The sequence below is a fragment of the Balaenoptera musculus genome, chromosome 14 (genome assembly GCF_009873245.2).
Source record: "Balaenoptera musculus isolate JJ_BM4_2016_0621 chromosome 14, mBalMus1.pri.v3, whole genome shotgun sequence".
NCBI lineage: Eukaryota > Metazoa > Chordata > Mammalia > Artiodactyla > Balaenopteridae > Balaenoptera > Balaenoptera musculus.
Window position 1 is genome coordinate 33,221,675 of NC_045798.1, and position 27,804 is coordinate 33,249,478.

A 27,804-nucleotide genomic window follows, 5' to 3' on the forward strand; every position below is an offset into this window, starting at 1 on the left:
CATATTAGACAAAGTAGACTTTAAAACAAAGACTATTACAAGAGACAAAGAAGGACACTACATAATGATCAAGGGACCAATCCAAGAAGAAGATATAACAATTGTAAATATTTATGCACCCAACATAGGAGCACCTCAATACATAAGGCAAATACTAGCAGCCATAAAAGGGGAAATCGACAGTAACACAATCATAGTAGGGGACTTTAACACCCCACTTTCACCAATGGACAGGTCATCCAAAATGAAAATCAATAAGGAAACACAAGCTTTAAATAATACATTAAACAAGATGGACTTAATTGATATTTATAGGACATTCCATCCAAAAACAACAGAATACACATTTTTCTCAAGTGCTCATGGAACATTCTCCAGGATAGATCACATCTTGGGTCACAAATCAAGCCTTGGTAAATTTAAGAAAATTGAAATCGTATCAAGTATCTTTTCTGACCACAATGCTATGAGACTAGATATCAATTACAGGAAAAAACTCTGTAAGAAATACAAACACATGGAGGCTAAACAACACACTACTTAATAACCAAGAAATCACTGAAGCAATCACAGAGGAAATCAAAAAATACCTAGAAACAAATGACAATGAAAACACAACGACCCAAAACCTATGGGATTCAGCAAAAGCAGTTCTAAGAGGGAAGTTTATAGCAATACAATCCTACCTTAAGAAACAAGAAACATCTCAAATAAACAACCTAACCTTACACCTAAAGCAATTAGAGAAAGAAGAACAATAAAACCCCAAAGTTAGCAGAAGGAAAGAAATCATAAAGATCAGACCAGAAATAAATGAAAAAGGAATGAAGGAAACAATAGCAAAGATCCATAAATCTAAAATCTGGTTCCTTGAGAAGATAAACAAAATTGATAAACCATTAGCCAGACTTATCAAGAAGAAAAGGGAGAAGACTCAATAGAATTAGAAATGAAAAAGGAGAAGTAACAACTGACACTGCAGAAATACAAAGGATCATGAGAGATTACTACAAGCAACTATATGCCAATAAAATGGACAACCTGGAAGAAATGGACAAATTGTTAGAGATGCACAACCTTCCAAGACTGAACCAGGAAGAAATAGAAAATATGAACAGACCAATCACAAGCACTGAAATTGAAACTGTGATTAAAAATCTTCCAACAAACAAAAGCCGAGGACCAGATGGCTTCACAGGCAAATTCTATCAAACATTTAGAGAAGATCTAACACCTATCCTTCTCAAACTCTTCCAAAATATAGCAGAGGGAGGAACACTCCTAAACTCATTCTATGAGGCTACCATCACTCTGATACCAAAACCAGACAAAGATGTCACAAAGAAAGAAAACTATAGGCCAGTATCACTGATGAACATAGATGCAAAAATCCTCACCAAAATACTAGCAAACAGAATCCAACAGCACATTAAAAGGATCATACACCATGATCAAGTGGGGTTTATCCCAGGAATGCAAGGATTCTTCAATATATGCAAGTCAATCAACGTGTTACACCATATTAACAAATTGAAGGAGAAAAACCATATGATCATCTCAATAGATGCAGAGAAATCTTTTGACAAAATTCAACACCCATTTATGATATAAACCTTCCAGAAAGTAGGCATATATGACAAACACACAGCCAACGTTGTCCTCAATGGTGAAAAACTTAAACCATTTCCACTAAGATCAGGAACAAGACAAGGTTGCCCACTCTCACCACTGTTATTCAACATAGTTTTGGAAGTTTTAGCCACAGCAGTCGGAGAAGAAAAAGAAATAAAAGGAATCCAAATTGGAAAAGAAGTAAAGCTGTCACTGTTTGCAGATGACATGATACTATACATAGCGAATCCTAAAGTTGCTACCAGAAAACTACTAGAGCTAATCAATGAATTTGGTAAAGTAGCAGGATACAAAATTAATGCACAGAAATCTCTTGCATTCCTATACACTAATGATGAAAAACCTGAAAGTGAAATTAAGAAAACACTCCCATTTACCATTGCAACAAAAAGAATAAAATATCTAGGAATACACCTACCTAAGGAGACGAAAGACCTATATGCAGAAAATTATAAGACACTGATGAAAGAAATTAAAGATGATACAAGTAGATGGAGAGATATACCATGTTCTCGGATTGGAAGAATCAACATTGTGAAAATGACTCTACTACCCAAAGCAATCTACAGATTCAATGCAATCCCTGTCAAACTACCACTGGCATTTTTCACAGAACTAGAACAAAAAATTTCACAATTTGTATGGAAACACAAAAGACTCCGAATAGCCAAAGCAATCTTGAGAAAGAAAAACGGAGCTGGAGGAATCAGGCGCCCTGACTTCAGACTATACTACGAAGCTACAGTAATCAAGACAGTATGGTACTGGCTCAAAAACAGAAATATAGATCAATGGAACAGGATAGAAAGCCCAGAGGTAAACCCACGCACATCTGGTTACCTTATCTTTGATAAAGGAGGCAAGAATATACAATGGAGAAAAGATGGCCTCTTCAATAAGTGGTGCTGGGAAAACTGGACAGCTACATGTAAAAGAATGAAATTAGAACACTCCCTAACACCATACACAAAAATAAACTCAAAATGGATTAAAGACCTAAATTTAAGGCCAGGCACCATCAAACTCTTAGAGGAAAACATAGGCAGAACACTCCATGACATAAATCACAGCAAGATCCTTTTTGACCCACCTCCTAGAGAAATGGAAATAAAAACACAAACAAATGGGACCTAATGAGACTTAAAAGCTTTTGCACAGCAAAGGAAACCATAAACAAGATGAAAAGACAACCCTTAGAATGGGAGAAAATATTTGCAAATGAAGCAACTGACAAAGGATTAATCTCCAAAACATACAAGCAACTCATGCAGCTCAACATCAAAAAAACAAACAACCCAATCCAAAAATGGGCAGAAGACCTGAATAGACATTTCTCCAAAGAAGATATACAGATTGCCAACAGACACATGAAAGAATGCTCAACATCATTAATCATTAGAGAAATGCAAATCAAAACTACAATGAGATATCATCTCACACTGGTCAGAATGGCCATCATCAAAAATCTACAAACAATAAATGCTGGAGAGTGTGTGGAGAAAAGGGAACCCTCTTGCACTGTTGGTGGGAATGTAAATTGATACAGGCACTATGGAGAACAGTATGGAGGTTCATTAAAAAACTAAAAATAGACTTCCCTGGTGGTCCAGTGGTTAAGACTCCATGCTTCCAACGCAGGGACCGCAGGTTCAATCCCTGGTTGGGGAAGTAAGATCCCGCATGCTGCGTGGCCAAAAAAAAAAACTAAAAATAGAACTACCATACGACCCAGCAATCCCACTACTGGGCATATACCCTGAGAAAACCATAATTCAAAAAGAGTCATGTACCAAAATGTTCATTGCAGCTCTATTTACAACAGCCAGGACATGGAAGCAACCTAAGTGTCCATCAACAGATGAATGGATAAAGAAGATGTGGCACATATATACAGTGGGATATTACTCAGCCATAAAAAGAAATGAAATTGAGTTACTTTCAGTGAGGTGGATGGACCTAGAGTCTGTCATACAGAGTGAAGTAAGTCAGAAAGAGAAAAACAAATATCGTATGCTAACACATATATATGGAATCTAAAAAAGAAAAAAAAAATGGTCAGAAGAACCTAGGGGCAAGACGGGAATAAAGATGCAGACCTACTAGAGATTGGACTTGAGGATATGGGGAGGGGGAAGGGTAAGGTGGGAGAAAGTGAGAGAGTGGCATGGACATATATACACTACCAAACATAAAATAGATAGCTAGTGGGAAGCAGCCACATAGCACAGGGAGATCAGCTCGGTGCTTTGTGACCACCTAGAGGGGTGGGATAGGGAGGGTGGGAGGGAGGGAGATGCAAGAGGGAAGAGATATGGGGACATATGTATATGTATAACTGATTCACTTTGTTATAAAGCAGAAACTAACACACCCTTGTAAAGCAATTATACTCCAATAAAGATGTTAAAAAATAAAATAAAATAACACTAGGAGAATATCTATGTAACATCAGTGCTGCAAGGGATTTCATAGGCTAGATGTGCCAACTGTACAGGAAATAACCGATATATTTTATGACCTTAAAATAAAATTCTCCACAGTCATCATAAAGAAAGTGAAAAGCCAAGTAAGTCACAGATTGGGAATAAGTAACCATTATAATCAACAAAGGATTGTGTCCAGTGTACAGGAAGAGCTCCTTCAGATCATTAAGCAAAAATGGGCAAAAGGAGTAGACGGGGAGTTCACAGGACATAGAGTTTGGCAGATGAACTATTTCAAAGAACGTACAACCGATCAAGGCGTCTTTGAGGGCAAAATCTCCAAGATCAGGCTTCTTTCTTTGGTTATATTATTGAGCTTCCAAACTTGTATGATTGTGTGCATAGACACACCAAGTGTTTTAATATCAAACTGTGAAGATATTTCAGTGATTAATATTATATCATGAAATTTTGTAGGGCCAGTCCTTTCCGGAGCGTGAAAATGGTTTTCAGGTTGGAATGAGGTTAGAAGGCATTGACCCCCGTCATCCATCTGTGTTTTGTGTGCTTTCTGTAGCTGAGGTAAGAAATGGTGTTATTGTCTGGGGCTAATTGCAGTGACAGGAGAGAATTTTCTAGAGAATGACGAATTTCAGTACTTTGTGTTATAAACAAGTCCAAGTACCTTATGTATTTATTTTATTCAATGATGGGTGAAGTATGTTCTTTAATGAAATTTTTTCCTTCTCTGAAGATTAATTTTCTAATAAGTTTCTCATTACTAGTGGTTACTCTTGATTTAATTGGTAAATAGTTTTCACCTGAGGTTGATAAAATCAGTGAATCCCACAATGTTGCTTTTGTCTGTTAAAAGAGACAATTATTCAAGTTTTATCTGAACTAATGAGAAATGTATATGAAAAAATCCATACTTATGAATCATATATTTATATAAATACATGAATTTTATGAAAATTATATAGGGTGAGGAGCCATTGATAAAGTAAATGGCTTATAAAATATAATATTTACTAAACATTTTATGTTATTAAATTGATAAAAGACCTCAGTATTTCGAATAACATCAAACATAGAAAACACTATTCACTTAATTTACTGATTGATTATAGTTATTAAACTTGTATAGCATGTCTAGGAGATGTGTTTCTCAGACTGTTTTGTTATTTTCTTTGTTGAGTATGCTGGATCCATATGTTAGAGTTAAGTAAGGTCATACCCATTTTGGTTTTTGCTGTGTACTTTCGTTTACACTGTTTTGGGATATGAATCCAAGCCAGACAGCAGGAGATGGGGTTTCTGAAAGGAATATTTGCTAGGTATTGAATGAACAAATAAACAAACTTGTCGATTAATGGTTATGTAAATTGACCTCAGATTCCTAGACTGAGTAAAAGGATAGTTTTTTTGCAGAAAAATTTTTGATACTTGAAAGATAGTGTCTAGTTTGTCAGCATTTGTCTTATCCAGATTCATCTATGAATTTGTTCTTTAATATAAGACATTTGGATGTAAAGATTGGTTCATATATATTGATGGTGTTGACAGAATAAATGAATATTTTGTTAATTTTGTGTACACTTCAAATGCATGACTCTTAATGAACGATTGTAAACATTCCGTTTTGCAGGTGTGTGGTTACCGTCTGAGACTTCATTTTGACGGTTATTTAAGCTGCTATGATTTTTGGACTAATGCTGGTTCCCCTGACATTCATCCAGTAGGGTGGTGTGAAAAGACCAAACATGAATTACACATCCCTAAGGGTAAGTCAGGAGGAAAAGACAGTCAGTTTTTTTAATGAAATACTAACAAGAGAGCCTGGTGTGAATTGATTTTCAAAATGAAAGTTTGATCCACAAAGAGCAGTAAGACTACAAGGATATCACTCTTAGAAATAAATAAATGTCTTTAAAGAAAAGCATCAAAGACCATTTAGGTCAAATATTCTGAGGTACATAGGGCAGAAGTAAAATCTCATGAGAGCATTTTATCTTACATAAAGTTTATTAAACTTTATAAGGAATGAAGAAACTAATGTTTAAATTACGGTTGAAATAAAATATTTCACTTAATCAGTGATGCTGTACAGTGAGGAAACTTGATTCACTGTATATCATTTGTTTCAAGCAGAAATCATGGAGCACAGGGAACTATGAAAGTGAAAAATTCACTGTTTTCTTTCAATGGGAATTAAAAATGTCATCTTTGTCTTTTGTTATGTGGGAGAGGAACTGGGTCTGGCAGACATGACTGAAACCTTTCTTACCTGCTGTCTGCTGGTGAGGTGAGGATTCATAGGTTGGCGTGCCAGTGGGCCTGTTTCCTTGACCAGCAGATTTGTATATGAGGTCTCCTGCTTGGGTGTTAGACTCCTGGCTGACCGTGGCAACTTCTGGAGTCACTGTATAGTCATTTTATTCTTAGGAAGCAGCTCAGGGTGTCCTCTGGGATCTGCCCCTGAGGCTGGCAGCAGGGTCCCCTGAGATTGCTGGGTTTCAGGGAGGTTGGAACAGTCCCCAGGCTCATTCACCCCGTGGGTAGTGAGTGTTCGTGGAGCCCTTCCTGTGTGCAGGCCCTGGGGACAGAGCAGTGAATAAAGGAAACCGGCTCTGTCTTCATGGGGCTTTCATTCCAGAGGGGAGGAGGAAGATAAACAGAGAGAAAGGTGCATGTCTAGTGGCGACAGGCGTGGAGCGCTGAGTGGGGTCCCAGGGCTGCCCTTGCCATAAGCGAGGTGAAGACAGGCCTGGGGTGTGACGTCTGACAGATGCCTGGGCGGATGCACGACAGAGACAGCCAGGTGGCTCCCTGGGGAGGAGCACGTGTCAGAGCCCAGCAGCGGGTGTGGCGCAGACCAGGAATCACAGGAGCGCTGGAGCGGAGAGGCAAGGGCCAGGAGGGAGGAGATAAGTGAGAGGTGTCGCCGTGGCCTTGAAGGCCGTGCAAGGAGTTTGACATCTATTCTGAGTGTGACACTCAATCTGAGTATTTCCTGAGCCTGGTTATTTGGGCCAGCCCCACATGAGATGCTTTAGGGCACATGGACGGGAGAGTCAGGCATTTTACTGGGAAGCCCGTAAAGACAAGGGCAGAAAGCTGGAGCTGCCACGTGGCCTGGTGGGGAGGGGGTTCTGTCGTCCCTGCAGTGTCTGGCTCCCCCGGGGCTGCTTACCATCAGGCCTACGCTGGCCTTGGGGACGTGGCTGCTTCAGGAAGCCTGAGGGATGCAGGAGATGAGAATCCTGTCAGGCCACCAGGGTACTGATTCCATATTTGAATGAGTTGTAAACTTTGTAGGGAATAACATGCATGGTGGGAAATCAAACTCAACAGTTTGGAATTCCATACATTAAAACAACACTGAAACAGTTTAGAGATTTTAATATAAATCTTTTGTGTCTGCTAAAGGACATTGAATTTATGGCAGAAAACTGAATAAGAATAGTATTGATACATTTATTATGCACATGGTTACATCTTGTGGGTATTTTGAATAATCCTTCCTTTTATTTAGGTTATAGAAAAGATAAATTTGTTTGGATGGATCACTTGAAGGCCTGCAAATTGCAAAATGCTCCCAAGAAACTATTCAGAAACAGAAATTCTGTAAGTATTTTCTTCCATAGTATAAATCAGATTTTTACTTCAGCTTAAATTTCTTAAAATTCACTATGTATTCTGTTGTATTTTAATCTTTTAAGAATCCTTAGATTCCTATGACTTTTCTCACTAAATGTGTCAGTTTCCTGTGGGCATATTTGTTTTTCTTTTAAACATACAATTAAATAATTAGATGGAGAGAGTAGAAAACTTTACATGTAAAGCTGGCTAAAATTTGAAATGCCTTTTAGAAGGTGTTTCTTTTTGCTTCTAGTGAGTTAGTCGTTTAAATTTAGTTTGATGCCTTGAGACCTGCTGATATGCCAGGTGGGCTTTGACTGTACCTGGTCCAGTTGTATTTACATGGAATGAAAAAGAGGGTGACGGTTCATATAGATTCGAAGGGTGTGTGAGGATTTGGGTGGCGCACGCTCACCCTCTGTGTCCCAGCAGCCTGACAGGTGTTCAGGAGAGAAGGAGAAAAAGTCGCAGCCCCGCCTCCTCTGGGCCCCAGGTGAGGCCACACACCGCGGAGGGGCGGGAAGCCCGAAGCCAGGGAGGCCCCACCACCTGCTGGCTGTGTCCCCTGAGGACAGTCCCCACCCCCCGCCCTGCTTCCCCAGGCTTCAGTCTGCTGCTCTTGAGTCAGTGTTCTACAACTGCTCAACATGTTTCATAGACTTGTATCAAGGAAGAGAGTTAGAGAAATGTGGAAATGCTTTAAAAAAAGTAATGTGCTAAAGGAAACCAAAAATCAGGGTCCAGTATAGATAGTAAAGAAGTAGGGGAAAAAAACCCTCTTCTAGTCCCTGGATATTGTGTGTATATTTTCTAAATCCCAGGCCTGGCTAATTATAGCTACAGGAAAAGTGGGGCTTTATCATTGTCATGTTATTATAAATCATAGCCCTTAGTATTTTTAATACTAAAGAATATGTGCAGGTACTAAAATAAGCATTTGTTTTTTTTCAACTATGATTTATTTATGGATAAGCGCATATGTTCCTTAAATATTGAGAAAGCCACTAATTTCAACACTTGATCCAAGTATAAGTGATAATTTTAGTGCTAAAGAGCATATCTTTAAAACTTTTCCAAATAGTGGTATTTGGAAATATACCACCCATCTAAAGCCTACGGGGACCAGAGAAAATTATTTGATATTACTGTATTCAGTAAATAGTGTATTTTAAAATTAATACAGATTATTCTGTGAACTGAAGAGGGAAAATGATGATGAAAGGGGAAATAAAACCTACCTGCACAACAAAAGAGAAAAGCACAGAGTAAAAGCTCGTTTCCTGGGATTCCTTTTTTATGAATGTACGCTTGGTAACAGTCTGTTGGAATATTTTTACTGTCTGGCTTCATTCTGCAGTGTAAGTGTTGATACCCTGTAGACTTTTCTGATGCTAAACATGACAGAAGTTTTGACAGTGGCTCAGTCCTGTTTGGTGTCCTGTTTCTCTTTGTGCCTCTTCCCCGTGTTAGAACGGGCCAATACCTAAGGAATTTCAGGTTGGAATGAAGCTGGAGGCTGTCGACAGGAAGAACCCTTCCTTGGTGTGTGTGGCAACCGTAGCAGATATTGTTGGAGATCGCTTGCTAGTGCATTTTGACAATTGGGATGATAGTTACGATTACTGGTGAGACACCAATGTGCGTTGTATTTTTGTGTGTTCGTGTTTGCCGTTAAGAATTTATGTTCATTCCATGACTGTCGCTGTTCTTGCTGTTCTTATAGTAATGAACATGAGGAATCTAGTGGCTGGCTTGTCACTACCTTCCTTTCCTCTTGAACTGTTGAATTAAAGAACCCGAGAGAGTTTTTTTTCCATCTCTGAGAGGTTACCAAATGAGGCCTCATCTGAAATAATGTGACCAGTTCAGGGCACTCCACTATATTGTGTCTAGTTTGTAAGGGAAGCATTTCTGTAAAGAGGAAGTTAAGAACTTGCAGTATTATTTTTTCCTGAAAAATGTTGAACTCAGACTGTCATATTTTTAAAAGGGAAGATTCAGGGAGAGTGGAGTGAATTATTTGAAAGCCTGTGAAGAGCAGAGAAAATGTATGCTCACGATGCCATTAAACTAACATTGCATGAGTTAAAAGGATTTTCTGGGTGAAAACCTGAAATATGGAAGAGGGCACGGCAAAAATAATTTTTGTGGCATTTCTTAAGAGCATATCCTGAATAATTGACAAGTCCCTGCCTGAGGCTGTGATTCTTCATGTGCATGGTGGGAGAAGGGGGGCTGTTTTCTTCTTTGAACTAAGAAGAAGAGCATGGATTAATTGCTGTATGTGTCTTAGGTAGTATAGTCTGGGTTCCTGAAAAGGAGAGGGAGGAAATAGTGGGCATGTGGAGTCTGGTCCGTCTTATTAAAATTTGGACTGGCCTATTAATATTTTCCCTTGCTGCTAGCAAGAAGTGGTAGAAGGGGTTTATTAAAATGTTCACTCTCTGGGGAGATCACTGGCAGTTCAGGTCCTAGTCAAACACTTTTTAAAGAAATACTTTTAAATTTCAAGAAGGTTATGTAAAAGAGAAGTTTGGCCACTCAGCTTACAAAATATAGAACTAAAATTACTTCTGTTTCTCTTAGGCTATAAAATATTTTAGCTATGCTGTAGTATTTTCCGTGTCATCTCTTAATATCTAGAATGATCATTACTCTTGGATTCTTTCTCTGGTGTTAATATGGGATCTAAAATAGAATCCTGTTTTTGCAGGTGTGATGTCAATAGTCCTTATGTTCAGCCAGTTGGTTGGTGTCAGGAGCATGGAAGAACTCTGATAGCACCCCAAGGTGAGTGGACTGGCAGGGTTCTCTTTGAAGTCATCTCTGTGTGAGTGGTAATGCCCATTCTTATCTCTGTTTATGGAAACCACATTTCAATACAAAGTGTATGATAAAAATATCATGCAAGATTCTGTGGACCATCAAGGGACCCAGATGTCTGAAATCTGCACATCCTTCCCCATAATGCAAATGGACTGTGTTTATAAAGACATATTAGGCAGCCATTTAAAAAAATTGCTATTTTTTTATCCAATGAAATGAGTGCAATCACTGTGAACTGACTTTTAAAACTAGCTATTTCCACCTATGTAATTTAACTTATAACCAATGTTAATTCATTAATTGACCATTAGGTTATTAAATGTACTTAACTTTGGAGTTAAATGTAAGAAATGCAGAAACCTAAGAAGTGAGAATTAATAATGAGGGCCTAGACTTGCCAGACTCCTTCACCAAGCCAACTTAGTGGCTCAGCTAAACACTGACATAGGGATTTTCTTGTTATTTATCTGTTTTCTCATTACAGAAATGGAATCTCTCTCCATTTATTTAGTTCTTTGATTTATTTCAGTGGCATTTTGTGGTTTTTCTCATATAGATCTTACATATATTTTGCTAGATTTTATAACTATTCTATTATTTTGAGTGCTAATGTATATGGTATTGTGTTTTTAATTTCAAATTTCACTTGTTCATTGCTGGTATATAGGAAAGCAGTTGAATTTTATATGTTAACCTTGTATCCTGCAACCTTGTTATAATCACTTATTGGTTCTTGGAGTTTTTTTGTTGATGCTTTTGGATATTCTACACCTCTGTGAACAAAGTTATATTTCTTTCTTCCCAGTCAGTATATCTTTTATTTCCTTTTCTTGTCTTATTGCATTAGCTAATATGTACCATGCTGTTTTGATCACTGTAGCTTTTTAGTCAGTTTTGAAATCTGGAAGTGTGAACCCTCCAACTTTGTTCTTCTTTTTCAAGATTGCTTTGGCTATTTGTGGCCCCTTGCAGTTCTTTATGAATTTGAGGATTGGCTTTTCCATTTCTGGAGAAATGACTATTGGGGTTTTGGTAAAGGTTATGTTGAACGTAGATTGCTTTAGGGAGTGTTGCCATCTTAAAAGTATTAAGTTTTCTAATCCATGAACATGGGATGTCTTTTCACTTACTTAGACCTTCTTTCATTTCTGTCAGCAGTATTTTTTAGTTTTGGGTGTACAGGTCTTTTACCTCCTTGGTTAAATTTATTGGTATTTTATTCTTTTGGATGCTGTTGTAAATGGAATTGTTTTATTTATTTATTTTTGGAATTTTTTATTTCTGGCATAAAGAAACACAAATGATTTCATAGTCTGCAATTTTGCTGAATTTGTTTATTAGCTCTAGTAGGTTTTTTGTGTGGATTCTATGGGATTTTTTTCATATAGAATTGTGCAGTCTATCAAAATAGTAAAGTTCCAAAAAAATTCATATTTCTAATTTGAATGCCTTTAATTTTGTGTCTTGCCTAATTATACTAGCTAGGACTTCCAGTACAGTGTTGAATGTAGCGGTAAAAGTAGGCATTCTTGTCTTTTTCCTAATCTTAGGGTGGAAAGATTTCAGTCTCTCACTATCAAGCATGATATTAGCTGTAGGTTTTTCATAAATGCCCCGTGTCATGTTAAGGAAGCTCCCTTTTACTCCTAGTTTTCTGAGCATTTTTATCATAAAAGGGTGTTGAATTCTGTCCAGTGCTTTTTCTGCATCTATTGAGAAGATTGTGTGGGACTTTCTTCCCCTTTGTTTCACGGTGTATAATCCTTCTAATGTGCTGTTGAGTTCAGTTTGCTACAGTTCTGTTAAGAACTTTTGTATCTGTATTCATAAGGGGTATTGGTCTGTTGTTTTCATGTCATGTCTTTGGTCTGTTCTTTTAAATGCTGTAAATGGAATTGTTTTCTTAATTTCATCTTTGGATTGTTCATTGCTACTTTGTAGAAATACAATTGATTTTTGTGCAATGATCTTATACTCTGAATTCATTTATTCGCTCTAATAGTTGTGTGTGTGTGTGTGTGTGTGTGTGTTAGGATTTTCTATATGCAAAATTATGTCATCTATAAGTAAAGATACTTTCACTTCTTCCTTTCTGATCTGAATACGTTTTCTTTCTTCCCTGAACCCTCTGTCTAGACCTCCCAGTGCATGTTGAACAATAGTGGCAGGATCAGACATCCTTTTCTTGTTCCTGATCCTAGGGGAACGCTCCGTCCTTGCACATTAAACATGATGTTTGCTGTGAGCTTTTTGTGGATGCCCTTTATCAGATTGAGGAAGGTCCCTTCTATTCCTAGTTGTTTTATCATGAAAGGGTCGTCCTTTATTCTATTAATATGGTTTTATTATATTTATTGCTTTCTATATGTTGAAACAATCTTGTCTTCTTGGGATAAATCTCGTGTGTGTGTGTCTGTGTGTGTATAAATATATTTTTTCTTACATATTGCTGCACTACTTGTTTAGCTAATATTTTATTGAGGAATTTTGTGTCTGTACTCATAAAGTCATCTACTCTTTTTTTTTAATGCATTACTTTAAAAAAAAAATTTATTTATTTATTTGGTTGCACCAGGTCTTAGTTGTGGCAGGCAGGCTCCTTAGTTGCGGTTCCAGGGCTCCTTAGTTGTGGCATGCGAACTCTTAGTTGCGGCATACATGTGGGATCTAGTTCCTTGACCAAGGGTCGAACCCAGGCCGCCTGCATTGGGAGCATGGAGTCTTATCCACTGCGCCACCAGGGAAGTCCCAAAGTCATCTACTCTTTTAAAATGTTTTTATTCCTATTAGAGTATCTAAAGCTGCTCTGAGTGCTAAGGAAAAACAAGATGAACAATAAGTCAAGAAGTTTGGTTATTTAAAACCTTAATACACCATATGATTACTCATCTTTAGGGGGGACTCAACCATGTTAGAAAGGGGTCCACTCTTATGGTGCTGCAGGGTGTTGACCCTGCACAGTGGCCTTCATTGAACGCCAGGAAGCTTCCCATTTGGTTTGGGAAGTAAATGTAAAATGAAAATTCAAGCAGATTAGCCACTTAATCAAGGTATGATCAAGAGAGTGGAGTGTAACGAAAATATATGCAAAGGAACTGTGAGTAAAAATTGGGTGAAGGCAATTAAAGCTGAGCAATAAACAAAATTGCTTAAAGCTCGTGATGAGTTGTGATCATGCTGACCTCTAGGTTTGTGGAAAAGCACGAGTGCACCAGAGATGTTAGTCCCTGTTAACTGCACGAGAGGAAAGGTTTGAGGCCGTGGTGTAGAAGGAGCCCTGAGGCAGGATAATAGAATGCTGTGCACTCAGATAGTTCACAAATGGGAATTAAACATGAGATTTTAAAAGAAAAACCTACCAACCCACGTGATCTTCAGATATTCTCTCCCTTAACGACAAGGTTGGAGCTAGAACTGCTTGAAATACACATATATGTTATGTATTGTATTTTATATATATTATCTATCATATAGACTTTATATTTGTGTATGTATACTTAGAGTTTAAATATAGGAAAAGATAAGAAATTAACATTGTTTGGATGATTTGTTTCTGTTAGTAATTTGGCTCCACAATTTGTTAGCTGTAGTTATTTTACTTAAAGTGAATTTGTGTTTTACACATCATTTATGCCTATAGATTTTTACATTAAATTTTATTTTATGGTTGTAATTACATATCAGAAAAAATGTATTTGCTATATTCATCATAGCTTGTGTGTGTGTGTCTAATTGTACTTCTGAGAGCGATTAAGGCTCTTGAAAGTGGAACAGCATGTGCTGATCTGTATGGTTACCCGTGGTGTGCACTCACATTCTCATAGATTCCCGATAAAAGAACTTCTTCAGAGAAAGAGAAAAAAAGATTAGTTTTTGAAACATGTGACCTATAAATTGTAAAGATGTTATTTTGCTGATGTAAGTTTAATCCAAGGTGTTACATATTCTACTCAGTATCTTTCTAGAAGGACTAAAAAATATGGCAGGGCCCTCTATTCCTTTAGAAGATGCAATCTGCTGGGATCTTAGTTGAAGTCACAAAATGACAAGAAGGTGTTAGGTAGATGCATAGAAAACCCTGATAATACAGATGTTACATTTGAGGAGGAAAAGTCCCTCTCCAAACGGCTTGCCGGGCTTCGTAGTGAGGTCCTGATCTTCATCTGGTGATGGGCAGGCCATGTCCACTTAACAGTCACCTCCTTACAAACAGGGGTAAATCTGATCCTTTTGCTGAAGTAAAATCTCCTAGTAGCATAGTTTTAGGTAGTACATCATATAGCCAACTCTGTACAATTAAAAGTTAGATTGGTCTATTAAAGAACATTAATAGATTGTTAGATTGTTAGCTAAAAGTTACCTTTTTTTCTTTTCTAGTTCTTTTGAATGATATTGCTATTTTAAAAGTAACTCTGATTGCTTTGTATGTATACAAAGTTTCCAGTACACTTTATGCTCAGAGTGACTTGTTTACCAGTTAAAACAGTGGGTTTTTTCAACAGTCTTGTATGTGTGAAAGTGTGTTCTGTAGTCAGCGACAGGGGCCTCCACCCCAACGAGCTTCCCGCTCAATCTGGGCAGGTGGACCGGGAGCCCTGCGGACCCTGTTGACTGACAGCAGGACCACGTCCCCCTGAGGGATGGTGTCCTGCCCTGAGATCCTCTCCAAATCTGTTGTCAACTGAACTCAAATTCAGTTCAGCAAACATCATCTCCACAGTGACTTCTGTGTTTACAGAAGGTGGAGAACCAAGTAAGAATAAAACATGATTCTTGCCCTGAAGGAAGGGATCTATTTATATTTTTGTAAAAACTTTATTGAGATCTAATTCACATACTATACAGTTCATCCATTTAAAGTGTAAGATTCAGTGTGGTTTTTTTTTTAACATATTTACAGAGTTGTGTAACCATCACCACAATTTTAGAAGGTTTCCGTCACCGCAGAAAGAAACCCTGAGCCACTTAGCTTTTATCCCCACCTTCCATATTCCCTGCAGCATTTGGAGACCATTAATCTACTCTTTGTCTTGCCTCTTCTGAATATTTCATGTAAATAGAATTGCATGATATGTGGCCTTTTGTGTCTGGCTTCTTTCACTTAGCATAATGATTTTAGAGTTCGTCCATGTTGCAGCATGTATGAGTACATTGTTTCTTTTTAGTTTCAAATAATATTCATTGTGTAGATAAACCACAATTTGTTTATTCATTCGTCAGTTGATGGGCATTTGGGTTGTTTTCACTTTTTTGACTCTTTCAGGTACTGCTGCTGTGAATATCTGTGTATGAGTTTTTGCTTGAACATGTTTTCAGTTCTCTTGCATATAGACTCAGGAGTGAAATTGCTGGGTCATATAGCAATTCTACGTTTGCCGTACTGAGTAGTTAGTGAGTAATTACTTACTGACTCTTCACCACAGGAGCTGCTCTGTTTTCATTCCCATCAGTCGTGTGTGAGGGTTCCAGCTCCTCCACGTCCTTGATGACGCTCGCCGTCTGTGTTTTGTTTATAGCACCACAGTGACCGTGAAGTGGGATCTCATCTTGGGTCTCGTTTTCCTTGAACGCCGGGACGATGTTGTTAGCGAACCCAGGTCTGGCTGCTCGCCGCTCGAAAGCCAGTTCTCAAGAGACAAGTGTTGGCAGGAAAGGAAAGGTTGCTTTATTTCGGAGGCCAGCAACCGGGGGAGAGGGTGGACTCCTGTCCGAGAACCAACTCCCGATTGCTGTTCAGGGGCAGGGGCTTTCAAAGGGGAGTTTCAGGGCCGTATAGGCAGAGGGAGGGAGCAGAGCAGCATAGTCGGTTCTGACAGTCATCTTGAAATCAGTAATGTGGTGGTCTGATCGGCGTCATCTTGGTGGTTTTAAGTACAGTTAATCTTTAGTTCCAAGGTTTGTTCCCATTTCTTTGAGGCCAGTTCTCGGAATTGCGTGAAGTGGAGCAGCTTATGTCATGGCTTCAGTCGGTCATCATGTAGTCGTCCTCCTCCACCTGGTTGGGGCTTCATTATCTGCAAAACAGCTCACAGGAGATGGCTCAGAATGTTATCTATAGCCCTTAAGGAGGAACTGAAGGTCCTTGACTATGCTTAATGACTAAGCTATTATTATTCGGTCTCCTTTAACTGTTTTCCTCTGTTTCTGCATTTTCTCACTTCTCTGATTAAATTTATTCTTTGGCTAAAGTTTTTCCACAGACAGAAGGCAGGCTGAGGACATGGGGGGGGGGGGCAAGGAACTGCCCAAGGTCCTGCTCCGTTTCAGTGTCACACATTTATCTGTTTTCATGGCAACTTTGTGAAGCTTTTGTCAGTGATTTCAGTTTCATAGTTGAAGAACTGAGGTACAGAGAGGTCAGGTCACGGGCCCTGGACCTCTCACATGGTGGGCTGGGGGTTTGGGAGCACGCCCTGTTAGTTGGTCTCTAGAACTCCCTTGCCCTTTCTCCTTCACCACCCTGCGTGAAGTCTGATGCACACGGGCTTCTGATGGTAATGGAAGGAAAGCTTTCAGGAACACAGGAGAGGGAGAGGTTAATCCTAACCTCGTACGTGGGTGTCTTCACATTGGAAGCAGTGTTTGCATTAGTCTTTGAAGGATGTGAGAAATGGGGTGGAAGAGAATATTCTGTAGAAGGAACAGTGTGCACGAAAGTAAGATGGCAGGAAGTTCCTGGCAGATTTAGGAATTATCGGTGTTATGAGCAACGTGCTGGGCTGCAGGGTAGGGGTTGGGGGAGGGGGAAGAGGAGGTGAGAAGTGACGTAGAACATTAGGCTCACACTGATTAGTGATTTGTAAATGTTTTTACTTTATTTAAAATATGAAATAATTTTTAAGATTCAGAAGAGTCACGATAACAACAAAAAAAATCCTCCTCCTTTGCCAAAACATTTGAGATTAAGTTGCCAATATGCACGCTTTGCCCGTCGCTCAGTAATGTCCTTTATGAAAAAAACAAATAAGCAAACAGAAAAACAGATTTACTCCAGGCTCACAGGTTGTGCTTACTTTTCATGTCTCTTTAGTGTCCCTCAATCTGCAGTGGTTCTTCAGCCTTTCCTTGACTCTTATGAACTTGACACTTCGGTGGAGTACCGGCCGGTTGTTTTGTAAGATGCTTCTCACCTTGGGCTTGTCTGATGTAGTGGATGTGGGTTCTGCACCTGGGGAGGAGTGTCCCAGAAGCATTGCTGGGTTCTCACGGCATCCGCTCAGGTGGTGCATGATTTCACGGCCCTTTTGCTGTCGACGTTGACCTCGGTCACTTGATTACAGTGGTGTGTGGCAAGCTTCTCCACTGTAAAATTACTCTTTTTCCTTTTGTAGTTAATACGTATTTGCTGGAGAGTGACTTGAGATTATGGAAGTACTCTGTTCCTCATCAAACTGTCACCCACTAGTTTTTAGCATCTGTTGATGTTCATGAGATGAATTAGTTACTAGTGTGATATTTGCCAAATGGTGATTTTCTAATTTCATTATTCCTTCTATATTTATTAGTTGACTTATGCTCCCTGTGATTTATTTATTCAGTTTTTATAATCTGTTACTATCATGATGTAGGACCTTAGTCGGGGGAGGGTGGGATGGAAAGGCTGGTGAGCAGCCTCTCTTGACCTCAAGGAGCTGACAGTCTACTGGGGCCTGTTTGGTGAGTTTATAAATATTGTTATAGATGATAGCAGTGAAATTAGTCAGAGGTAACACCTGGCCAGAAAGAGAAAGACGTGCTTCACTGAGAAGATGATATGAAGGTGTACTGCCCCATAACAAATAACCATGAAGTTTGTGGCTTAAAGCAGTACAGGTTTCCTGTCTTACAGTTCTGGAAGGCAGGAGTCCAAAATGGATTTCAGTTCAGTTTTGGGATATTTATGAGGAATTAGTAGGATGGGTAGATCAAGGCCATTTTATGAAAGATCTTTAAAAGCTGGAGCGAGGAGTTTATAGTCAAATCTCTGATGTAACTATGGTTAAGCATTTATTTGGCAATAGTAGGCCAGATTAGAAAGGAGGCTGGGACGACCACTAGGGAGATTCACTGTACATGAAAATAAGGAGCGTGGGCCTTAACCAGGGCTGTGGGTCTGGGGCTGGGGAGGGGTGCGGCTCTTTAGAATTGCTGCTTACTTGATTTGGCAGCTGACTGACTAAGCAGACCTATATGAGCTCTTTATTCAGAGTTTCTTGTGGTCTGCAGGGCTCTGGGAATTGATGGACCACGGAAATAAATTGGGTTCCTGACCTAGCAAGGCTCTCTTTTCTTGTAAATATTGTGTTCTACAGTAAATGCATTTTAACGCAATAGCAAAAAGCCTTCCAAAGCAGAAAAAAAATTAACTTGCATATTTTGCTAACTGTGGGACAGCTTTCTGTGGCCATTTGATACAAGGTGCCATACTGTTTTATGTTATTGTGTCTGCGCCTCAGGTGGGTGGCATGTGGGATCTTCCCAGACCAGGGCTCAAACCCGTGTCTCCTGCATTGGCAGGCGGATTCTTAACCACTGTGCCACCAGGGAAGTCCCTGGAAATAATTTTTAAGCATTAGGTAAATACTTCTAGATTACTCTCCACATAGTTTTTTTCTTCCAACAACAATATTAGAAAATTCAAACATTAAAAAGAAAAAAAAAAAATGGAACAAGACCAGATCTCTCAAAATATAGGCACAAATTTTCTGTGAAGATCTTAAAATTTGTTTTTTTGCTGTTGAGTTGTATGAGTTCTTTATATATTTTGGATATTAACCCCTTATCAGATAAATGATTTGCAAACATTTTCTCTCATTCAGTAGGTTGTCTTCTCATTTTGTTGATAGTTTTCTTTGCTGTGCATAAGCGTTTTAGTTTGATATAGTCCCACTCATTTATTTTTGCTTTCGTTGCCTTTGCTTTTTGTATCAAATCCAGAAAATCATCACCAGGACCAATGTCAAGGAGCTTACTGCCTATGGTTTCTTCTAGGAGTTTTAAGATTTCAGGTCTTAGCATTCATGTCTTTAATCAGCTTTCCAGGGTTCTATAATGTAAATTAACTTGCTCCCTACTGGCATTTCTCTGTAACAGATTTATGTTTTGCATTCTTAGTTACTGAATGTTAAATCAGTTTTCATTCACTTATTTCCTTTTCGCACTTCCAGGAATTTTTGTTGACAGTTCTCATCTGCTTTTGGCTTTTTACCTGTTGTCGTTGTGACTTTATGTCCTTGTATTAGTTTTATTAAATTTTTTTGCATAACCTACATTTTATTTATACTTTCTTTTTATGTCCATTTCTCCTTCCACCTGAGTTACTCTCCCCAAGTAGATATTGGGTTGGCTAAAAAGTTTGGTTGGGTTTTTCTGTAAGATGTTACAAAAACCCTAGCAAATTTTTTGGCCAACCCAATAGCAATTGGTGGTAATCCCTCCATGTTAATTACCATGAGCTAACTAGCATATCAAACCACTTCATAAATTTTAGTGCCTGAACACATTAAAAATTGATTTCTTGCTCCTGGCATAGTACAGGAGCTCCTGTCATAGTACAGTAATGGTTGATAGGGGTTAGTTCTGCTCCATTTAATTACTCTGGGATTGGGGCTCCCCCAGGTCCTTGGGAATCTTTCTATCTGACCTGAGAATGGAAGAGGACTGATGGTTACACATGAGAGGGGTTTGGGGCCAAAGTCAGAAGTAGCTTATTACAATCATTTCTACCCACATGCATTGGCCAGAACTCAGTTACATAACTGCATTCAAATGCATGGGAGTAAAGGAAATGTAGTTCAGCTATTTTCCCAAGAGGGAAATGAACAATTAGCCATTCTATGCTATGCATATTTTGCTAATTCCCATATAATTGCATATACACACACACGTACACACTTAGACACTCATATGTTCATGAACCCATGTCTTTCTTTAGATTATTGCTTGTGCTATAAAAATGGGCTTATATTATGTACATCTTTTTCCATCTTTTTTTATGTTGCTCAGCTACATCTCATGGCAAATCTCTTCCAACTCATTTGTTATAGTTCTAATTCTTTATAAAGCCTACATAATATTCCATGATGTGTTGTATCAAAATTAATTCAGTATTTTCTCTGTTGATAAGTGTTCATTTAAAAATGGCTTTATTGATACTTTGGTGGCATTTAGAAGGGAGCAGAGCTAAATGTTCTACATTTTTAAGTTGGAAGTCTAGCATTCAAACTTGTTGTGAACAAATGCTAAATGCAAGTTTATTTTCAGAAATAAAGCTATAATGATTGATAATTTGGGAGATGATGGAATATACTTTGTAGGAATAACAGCAGTTTGTTTCTTTAGATTCCCCAGAATCAGTTGGCTGGACATACTTATTAGCAAATATGCTAGATGTTTGAGGAGCACATAGAAATATTTAGCAAGCTATGTTCTGATACCAAATAACTACTTAAGTTTACTTCATAATTTGTAAAGCTAAAATTACATTAGCAAAATTTACAGTATAAATAAATCTTTTATTTAATTGCAACATTAACTATTAACTTGTTTTAGGCAAACAAAGAATTACTATACTTTAAATGGCATTGTACTCTTTCCTGTAGATAGATCCTACTGGCATAAGGAAGGTGAGAGTTCAGAGAAAAACTAATTAAGTGCCTGCGAAGAGTGAGGTACCGCTAGAACCTGAGGGTGTAACAAAGAATGGTAAAGACATAACGTATAAGGGTCATTATGTTAGTCATAGAATATTACTCAGTGAAATATTATGTAGTTAGTGACATTGAGAGAAAAATAGGAGCGAAATAAACAATGTGTTTTTCTATAATGTTAGCTATTGAGAGACAGACAGACAGACAGAGAGAGTGAGACAGAGAAAGAGGTGATTAACCCCGTCTCGAATGCCTGGGCTGCATTAGGTGCTGTGGGAGCCATGCGCTTTTTGAAGGCAACTCTGCTGGGAGCTTGGCCAGGGTGGCACAGATTGGTTGCTTCCCGTGATCTCTTTTTCCTCAGTCTATGCTGAAGACAGTTCCCCTCAGCCATCATTTGAGCAAAATGAGCTCTTTGACACATGCTTGAGATACTGATGATCCACACCATAGACCCAGGAGTTCTCCGTGTGCTTTAGCATGTGATTGACGACCAAGTAGCAGATCTGATGTCCTGTTATAAATATTAGGGAGTCTAATTTGTATTCTTTGGCCAGAAAGGATATTTTAACTTTAATTGTAATGAGCTGAATATGAGTCCAGGACTTCTGGCATCTAAGGTACCGTCAATGTGAGGTGAGTTTCGATGTGTCTTTTGAAAACCAAATCGGGGGGACCTGAAGTAGGCTTAACCGTGATTGTCCTCACGTCTGGTGGTCAGTGGTGGTCAGTGTCTGACCCAGGATGCTTGGTGGTCATGCGGTGTTAAGATGGTTTTCGTAACTGGCCCCTCTGTGTGCAGAAGCAGAGGGCAGGTCCCAGTCAGTGGTGGCTTTTCTCAGTCGCTACCATTGGGAGGCCCGGAGTCTGGACAAGACCCTGCTCTGCCTTGTGAGCGCTGCCTGAATCAGTCTCTCAGAATGATGGCGAAACCCACTCCGGCTTCCCTGGTTCTGGTGGTCCGGCCCTCGTTGCCTGCTGATGCTGGTGCTCTCTCCTGCCGTAGTGCCCGGCAGCCTGCAGAGCGTCTCTAGGCCTCAGAGCAGCTCTCTGCAAGTCTTGATCTCTGCAAATTGCAGGTCAGGAGACCTGGGCTCTAGCTTTGGCTTCATTATTAGTTGTCTTGCCTTTGACATGTCACTTAAGATACCAGGTCTCACTTTCCTCATCAATAAAATGAAGAGTTAGATGAAGAGGACTCTTAAGTCCTTCCAGCATGTATTTATGGTCAGTGTTCTGTCTGTTCTTATTGAATCTTCTTGATAGGACTCTTAGCAGAGCCCTGTTTATTGCTGGTTGTTAAACAGCACTATTGTCCATTACTTAAAAATTGCTTGTCCTGGGACACCAATGGTTTTTGGTTCCGGAATTGGCCCCTGGTATAACTATTGTTGTCTTGCTTCCATGGGACAGGTTACCCAGACCAGAAGGTCAGGAACGTAAGGACTTGTGCTATTTATTCATGATCCCGGCTCTTTAGAAGGAAGGATCCGGTGGCAGAATTATGTTTTGATTTAGGCTGTTGTTGTAAGAAGAGCCTGTAACCAATCTCACCCCTCAGCTGGCCTTTCTTACGTGGAAAGTTGACGAGTGCCATTTGCCCGCACAGATGCCGCAAATCAGATGCCTTGCCCGGGCTCTGTCCAGGCTGCAGCGCTGCCTGGGAGCCGAGCCAGGGATGATTCAGGAGCGTCATCCTGTCCTAACGGTGCCCCAGAATCCCAGCAGCGCCAGCGGGAAAGCAGCGTCATACCAGCTCCAGTCACCACGGTATTCAATGCAGACTTCTCAGGAAATACGTTTCATTCATTTAACAGATATTTACCAAATAGTTATTGCGTGATAACGACAGCACTGTTCTAGCTCAGAGAAAATAGCAGTGACGTGAATAAATTTCTGTCAGAAGGCAGTTATGTTCTAATGGGCAAGAGAAACGTGCAAAACATGAATAGTTAGGGGGTCAGTGCTGTGGAGAAGATTAGAGCGGGTGATGCGGTGGGGAGGGGCACGGGCGGCCTCGGGAGGTCGTGACACTGGAACAGCAGCTTAGGGGAGGGGGGTATCTGGGGAGTGGGGAGGCGGAGGGGGGGCGTCTCCTTCGGGAGGAGAGCTCGAGGGGGAGGAGGCCGTGGCATCCGGTGGCAGCAGAGGGGAGGCCGGCTGTGCGGGGCCTGGGATCGGGTGAGGACCTGCTTCTTTCCTGAGTGATGCAGGCAGCCCTTGGAATGTCAGGATTTAGGAGTTTTCACTTATGCTTCCCTTGGTTTGGCCTTGAGTTTTCCTGAGTGTGTATCCTCTTTAAGGGCTTTTCTTGACTTTAGATCCCTTGAACTCAAAGCTCTGGAATTGACCTCTGTACCCCCAGCTTCCTGATGCCAGGAAGGAGGCGGGTGTCGCCCTTTCCAGGAGGAGCCCCACGGCTTCTCCGGACGTGGTCCTCAGCCTTCGGAAAGGGCCCCCGAGCCCTCATCTCCTCCACACGCCATCCCCCTAGGCTGCCATCTACCCGAGGACCCCTTTCCCCCTCTCTCCCTCTTCTCCCCACGGGGAGGCCCGAGGCACCCGGCTGCACCCTGTGTGTGGTCCCGGTCCCCTCCCTCAGGTCCGCCACACCTGTGCCCGGTTTTCTCCCAGTGTCGCCCGTCCCTGACATTTCAGACTCTCAGTAGTGCGGGATGCGGTGGGCTGTGAAGAAACGCGCTGACACCTGTATCCCTGTCTCCCGTCCTCTGCCAATGTCGCCTCCCCGTGATCCTGCACCTTGGCCTCGAGGGGGAGCTCGCCCCACCGTCCTGAGGCCTGGAGGATGGACGCCCTAGAATACTGGGGGAGCAGTGATGAAGGATGTGGGCAACTGAGTGAGACATCACTCTTCAAATCCCATTTCCTCTCCATCCTAACTGTACAACACTGGGTGAACTGCTCAAGCTCCCTGAGCCTCACCTGTAAAATGAGGAGAAAAAGGTGTATGTGAGGAATAACTGAATTAGTGTGGGTGGAGCAGGCATTACAGTGTTACCAGTAAATGGAAGCCAGTTAGACAAGGTTTTCTTTTTTAAATAAATTTATTTATTTATTTTTGGCTGCGCTGGGTCTTCGTTGCTGTGTGCGGGCTTTCTCTAGTTGCGGCGATCGGGGGCTACTCTTCGTTGCGGTGCGCTGGCTCAGGGCTGGACCAGGAGGAGGACAGTGGGAATGGGTGGTGTTTGCAAGACTCCTGGGGCTGGAAGACGCTCTTTTCTTCCTTGGGTTCACTGAACAGGGAAGATAGACCTAATGCATGTGTTTCCTCTTTTTTGCACATGCATAGCTCATTTCTAGAGAGTCGCACAGAGGCAGTTAGTACTTAAGAATCACTTAAAATAGTCATAGTCTTTTATTTTCACGTATTGACCGCATAAATCAGGGTGGGATTGTCCCTCTCGTAACAGCAGCTGGGTTTCTCGGGGCAGGACTAGTTGCTTCCTCTCTTGTGCACCATGCATTCCTCCCTCAACCCACCACACGCTGGTTTCCTTTGTCACCGTTGCCCTGAATCTGCCGGTCAGGTCCCTGGGCCAGGAACCTGGAGCAGGCAGAGGGGAGCCAATGCTGAAGGGGCAGATTCAGAACCCACGCAGGAATGTGGAGGCCCAAGATAACAAGGAATGAGTTTGGACGGTTTTTAAACATATGAACTATAAAGGTAAATGCAACTGCAGAAATAATTATTGAAACGTAAGTTATGTAACATAACTCACATAGAGAAGGACGAAAATCAAAAGAAATCATAAAAGAGTTTTCTAAAAAAAAAGTCCAGCTTAAATGTGTTTACAGAAGTTAGATAAAACAAACCTGTTATGAAAGTAAATGTAAATGATTTTTAAAATCCACTTAGGAGGTGTTTAACAGATACACCTGAAACAAAATAATATAAAAGTAAAAAAGATGGGCAAAATTTTAGCAGAAAACAGAAACAGAAAATAACCAAATGGCATACAATTTAATTTTTTTCTAAAAAGGAGGATTTGAGGCAAAATGCAATAAATGTGTCCAAAAGGTAAAATTTCTCTATACTAAATAAAAAGTGCAGTTAATTTTGAATATTACATATGCTTTTATATGTTAAACATTATAATGTCAACATGTGATGCAAAATACCCCAAGATCCAGCAGTTTTACTCCTGGATGCATTCCAACAGAAATGTATACTTCTGGTCCCTGCAAAAAATGCACTAGAATATTTGTAACAGCAGTTTCTGTAATAGCCCCCAAATTAAAACTCCTCAAATGACCATCACCATTAGAAAGGATGAATAAATTGTGAGATACCCCTGAATGGAGTACTATACAGCAGTGAAAATGAACAACCCTCACACAGCAGTCTACAGAACCTTGAAGCCAGACTACTGAGCAAAAGCCCAGGACCACAGATGAGCACAGGCTGTGTGATTCCGTTCATACAAGGAGAAAAGGGAATGAGCAGAGCTCATCTCAGAGGGCAGAAGCCAGAACAGGTGGCTCCCTTTGAGGAGAGTGGGGCTGTGACCAGACGGGGGTGGAATGGGGACGGGGTGTCGCATATTCTGGTTACATGGGAGAGTTTATGACAGTTTCTCAATCTGTCCACTTGATTTGTATATTTTTTAAAAATATATTTTATTTTGGCAAGACATTTAAATGTGAACAAAAAAAATTATCAGAAGTACTGGAAAACTGTACAGAAAATTTATTTTAGAGATTCCTGCATTTTGCTTCAGGCTTTTTGCTTAAATAAGAAATAAACAGATTTTTGAGTAATACAGCTATTTAGATTGAATTAATGCATATTGATATTATACCTTAAAACATATCTGTGTGTATGTATTGATATATACTTAAAATATTTTTTAACTGTTGATCCTGTGTTATACCAAGAAGAAATCTTAAAGTCTCCCAAATAGGAATTGTACAGACCATGTGATATTCTGAAACTACCATGTGGTAAACTGGAAATTATTATTAATATTTTAAACAACTTCAAAAATTAACCACTTGGGCTGTCTCTTAAATATTTGGCCAATGATTAAATCAAGATGACAATTACACATTATAATTGTTTTTTAGAAAGTGAAAGTGAGAAGGATAAATATTTCCTAAAAGTTTGTCCAGATGTCTAAAGCTGTATTGAGGGACAGCAATGGTAAATTCATAGTCTTAAATGCTTATATTATTTTTAAAGAAATGAAAATAATTATGTTCACAATTCAGTTTGGCAAGACAACTATAAAACAAACCTAAGGGAAGTATGAGGAAAGAGGTGATAAGACTAAAAGCAGCAAACGAAATAGTTAGAAAAGACAAAAGAAAACAAAAGATCTGATGGGTGAGTCCAAGTACTCATTTCTTGAAAGGAAAAAGAAAACAACACAGTAATATAGACAGACCTCTGGCAAATGTAATTAGGAATAAAATAACACAAGCATAAAGAGAAACAAGAAACCCAATTAGACAGAAATTTTTAAACATAGTGTGCTTTATATCATGTTATACCAATATATATTTTAAAATTGCAATGATAAATAACAAACCTGGGAAATTGTAATTACAAACATTTAATTATGAGAATAAAACCCTAATCGATGCAGAATTATTGGAGGAATTGGAAAGATCATCAGTCCATGGTGTGAGGTCAGACAGTGATTGTGAGTTTTTTCAAGCATTTCAAGAGGCCTCCTGGGGGTGGCCTGGCTCTGCCCGGTGCTCACACCCCCATTCGACCTCGGTTCACCTGCTTACCCTCATGGAGTGAATGCACGGACCAGTGAATGCGTGCACACGAGCCTAGTGGGGGCGAAACAGCCCTCTCAGAGGTTATCACAGACTTACATTCTTAATAGGGGCTATTGAATAGTGAGCATTCAATTAACAGTGGGCATTATTATTAGCAGATGTCTCATAGTATATGGGAATCAAAATATCAGTGATATTTAAAAAAAAATCAATGAGTAATCATTTGATATTTATTTATTTTTCAGGTTATCCTGAGCCAGAAAAATTTTCCTGGACAGCATATCTGGAAGCTACTCGAACTAATGCAGTACCTGCCAAAGTTTTTAAAATGGTAAGTTTGGATCTGTAACACTCCCAGCTTTTTTAAACAGTGTCCGTGTGGAATGGTGCCTTCATTTGGCAATTCAAAATCATTCTAGTTTTCTCCTTTTAAATTCAAGTGTTGTTTCCATGACCAATTTGCTTTGCTTTTCAGTTAAAAATACAAAGGAGGTGACTCATTTACTGTTGTTCCTATACACCAATGTAGATGATGATTTCCCTCCTTGAAGTCCGGTTGGAAGCCCCCTCAGCCTCTGATGACTGAGCCCTTCCTTTCTGGGTCTGTTGGTCCTCTGAGTGGGAACCCTGAGCTTTTGGTCTCAGGGACTGTTTGACGGTCGATGATGCCGGGATAAAATAGATGGAGTGTATGTAGCCCCTGTGTGTTACCCTTTCACCTATTTTGAGGGAACATTGCTTTTAGCAATTTGTCAGAATACCGACTTGTAAAGTTCAAATTTGTACTTACAAATTTATTCCAGGATTAAACCAAGTGTAAAGAAAGTGTACTGATAGCATAGTTAGAGATACTTATGTTCTAAACCAGTGGTTTTCAAGCTCTGTTCCCTTTCAACTCTGTG

The 27,804-nt window shown here is 39.8% G+C and overlaps 1 protein-coding gene across 1 annotated transcript in view; it reads left to right on the plus strand.

Moving 5' to 3' along the window:
- L3MBTL4 (L3MBTL histone methyl-lysine binding protein 4) overlaps positions 1 to 27,804 on the plus strand; it is a 311,652-nt gene that overhangs the window by 67,962 nt on the left and 215,886 nt on the right. Inside the window, exons 6-11 of the mRNA XM_036823196.1 lie at positions 4,533 to 4,637; positions 5,704 to 5,839; positions 7,591 to 7,682; positions 9,168 to 9,322; positions 10,411 to 10,487; positions 27,148 to 27,233. Of these exons, the coding sequence (XP_036679091.1) occupies positions 4,533 to 4,637; positions 5,704 to 5,839; positions 7,591 to 7,682; positions 9,168 to 9,322; positions 10,411 to 10,487; positions 27,148 to 27,233 (651 nt within the window). The remainder of the gene's footprint in view (positions 1 to 4,532; positions 4,638 to 5,703; positions 5,840 to 7,590; positions 7,683 to 9,167; positions 9,323 to 10,410; positions 10,488 to 27,147; positions 27,234 to 27,804) is intronic.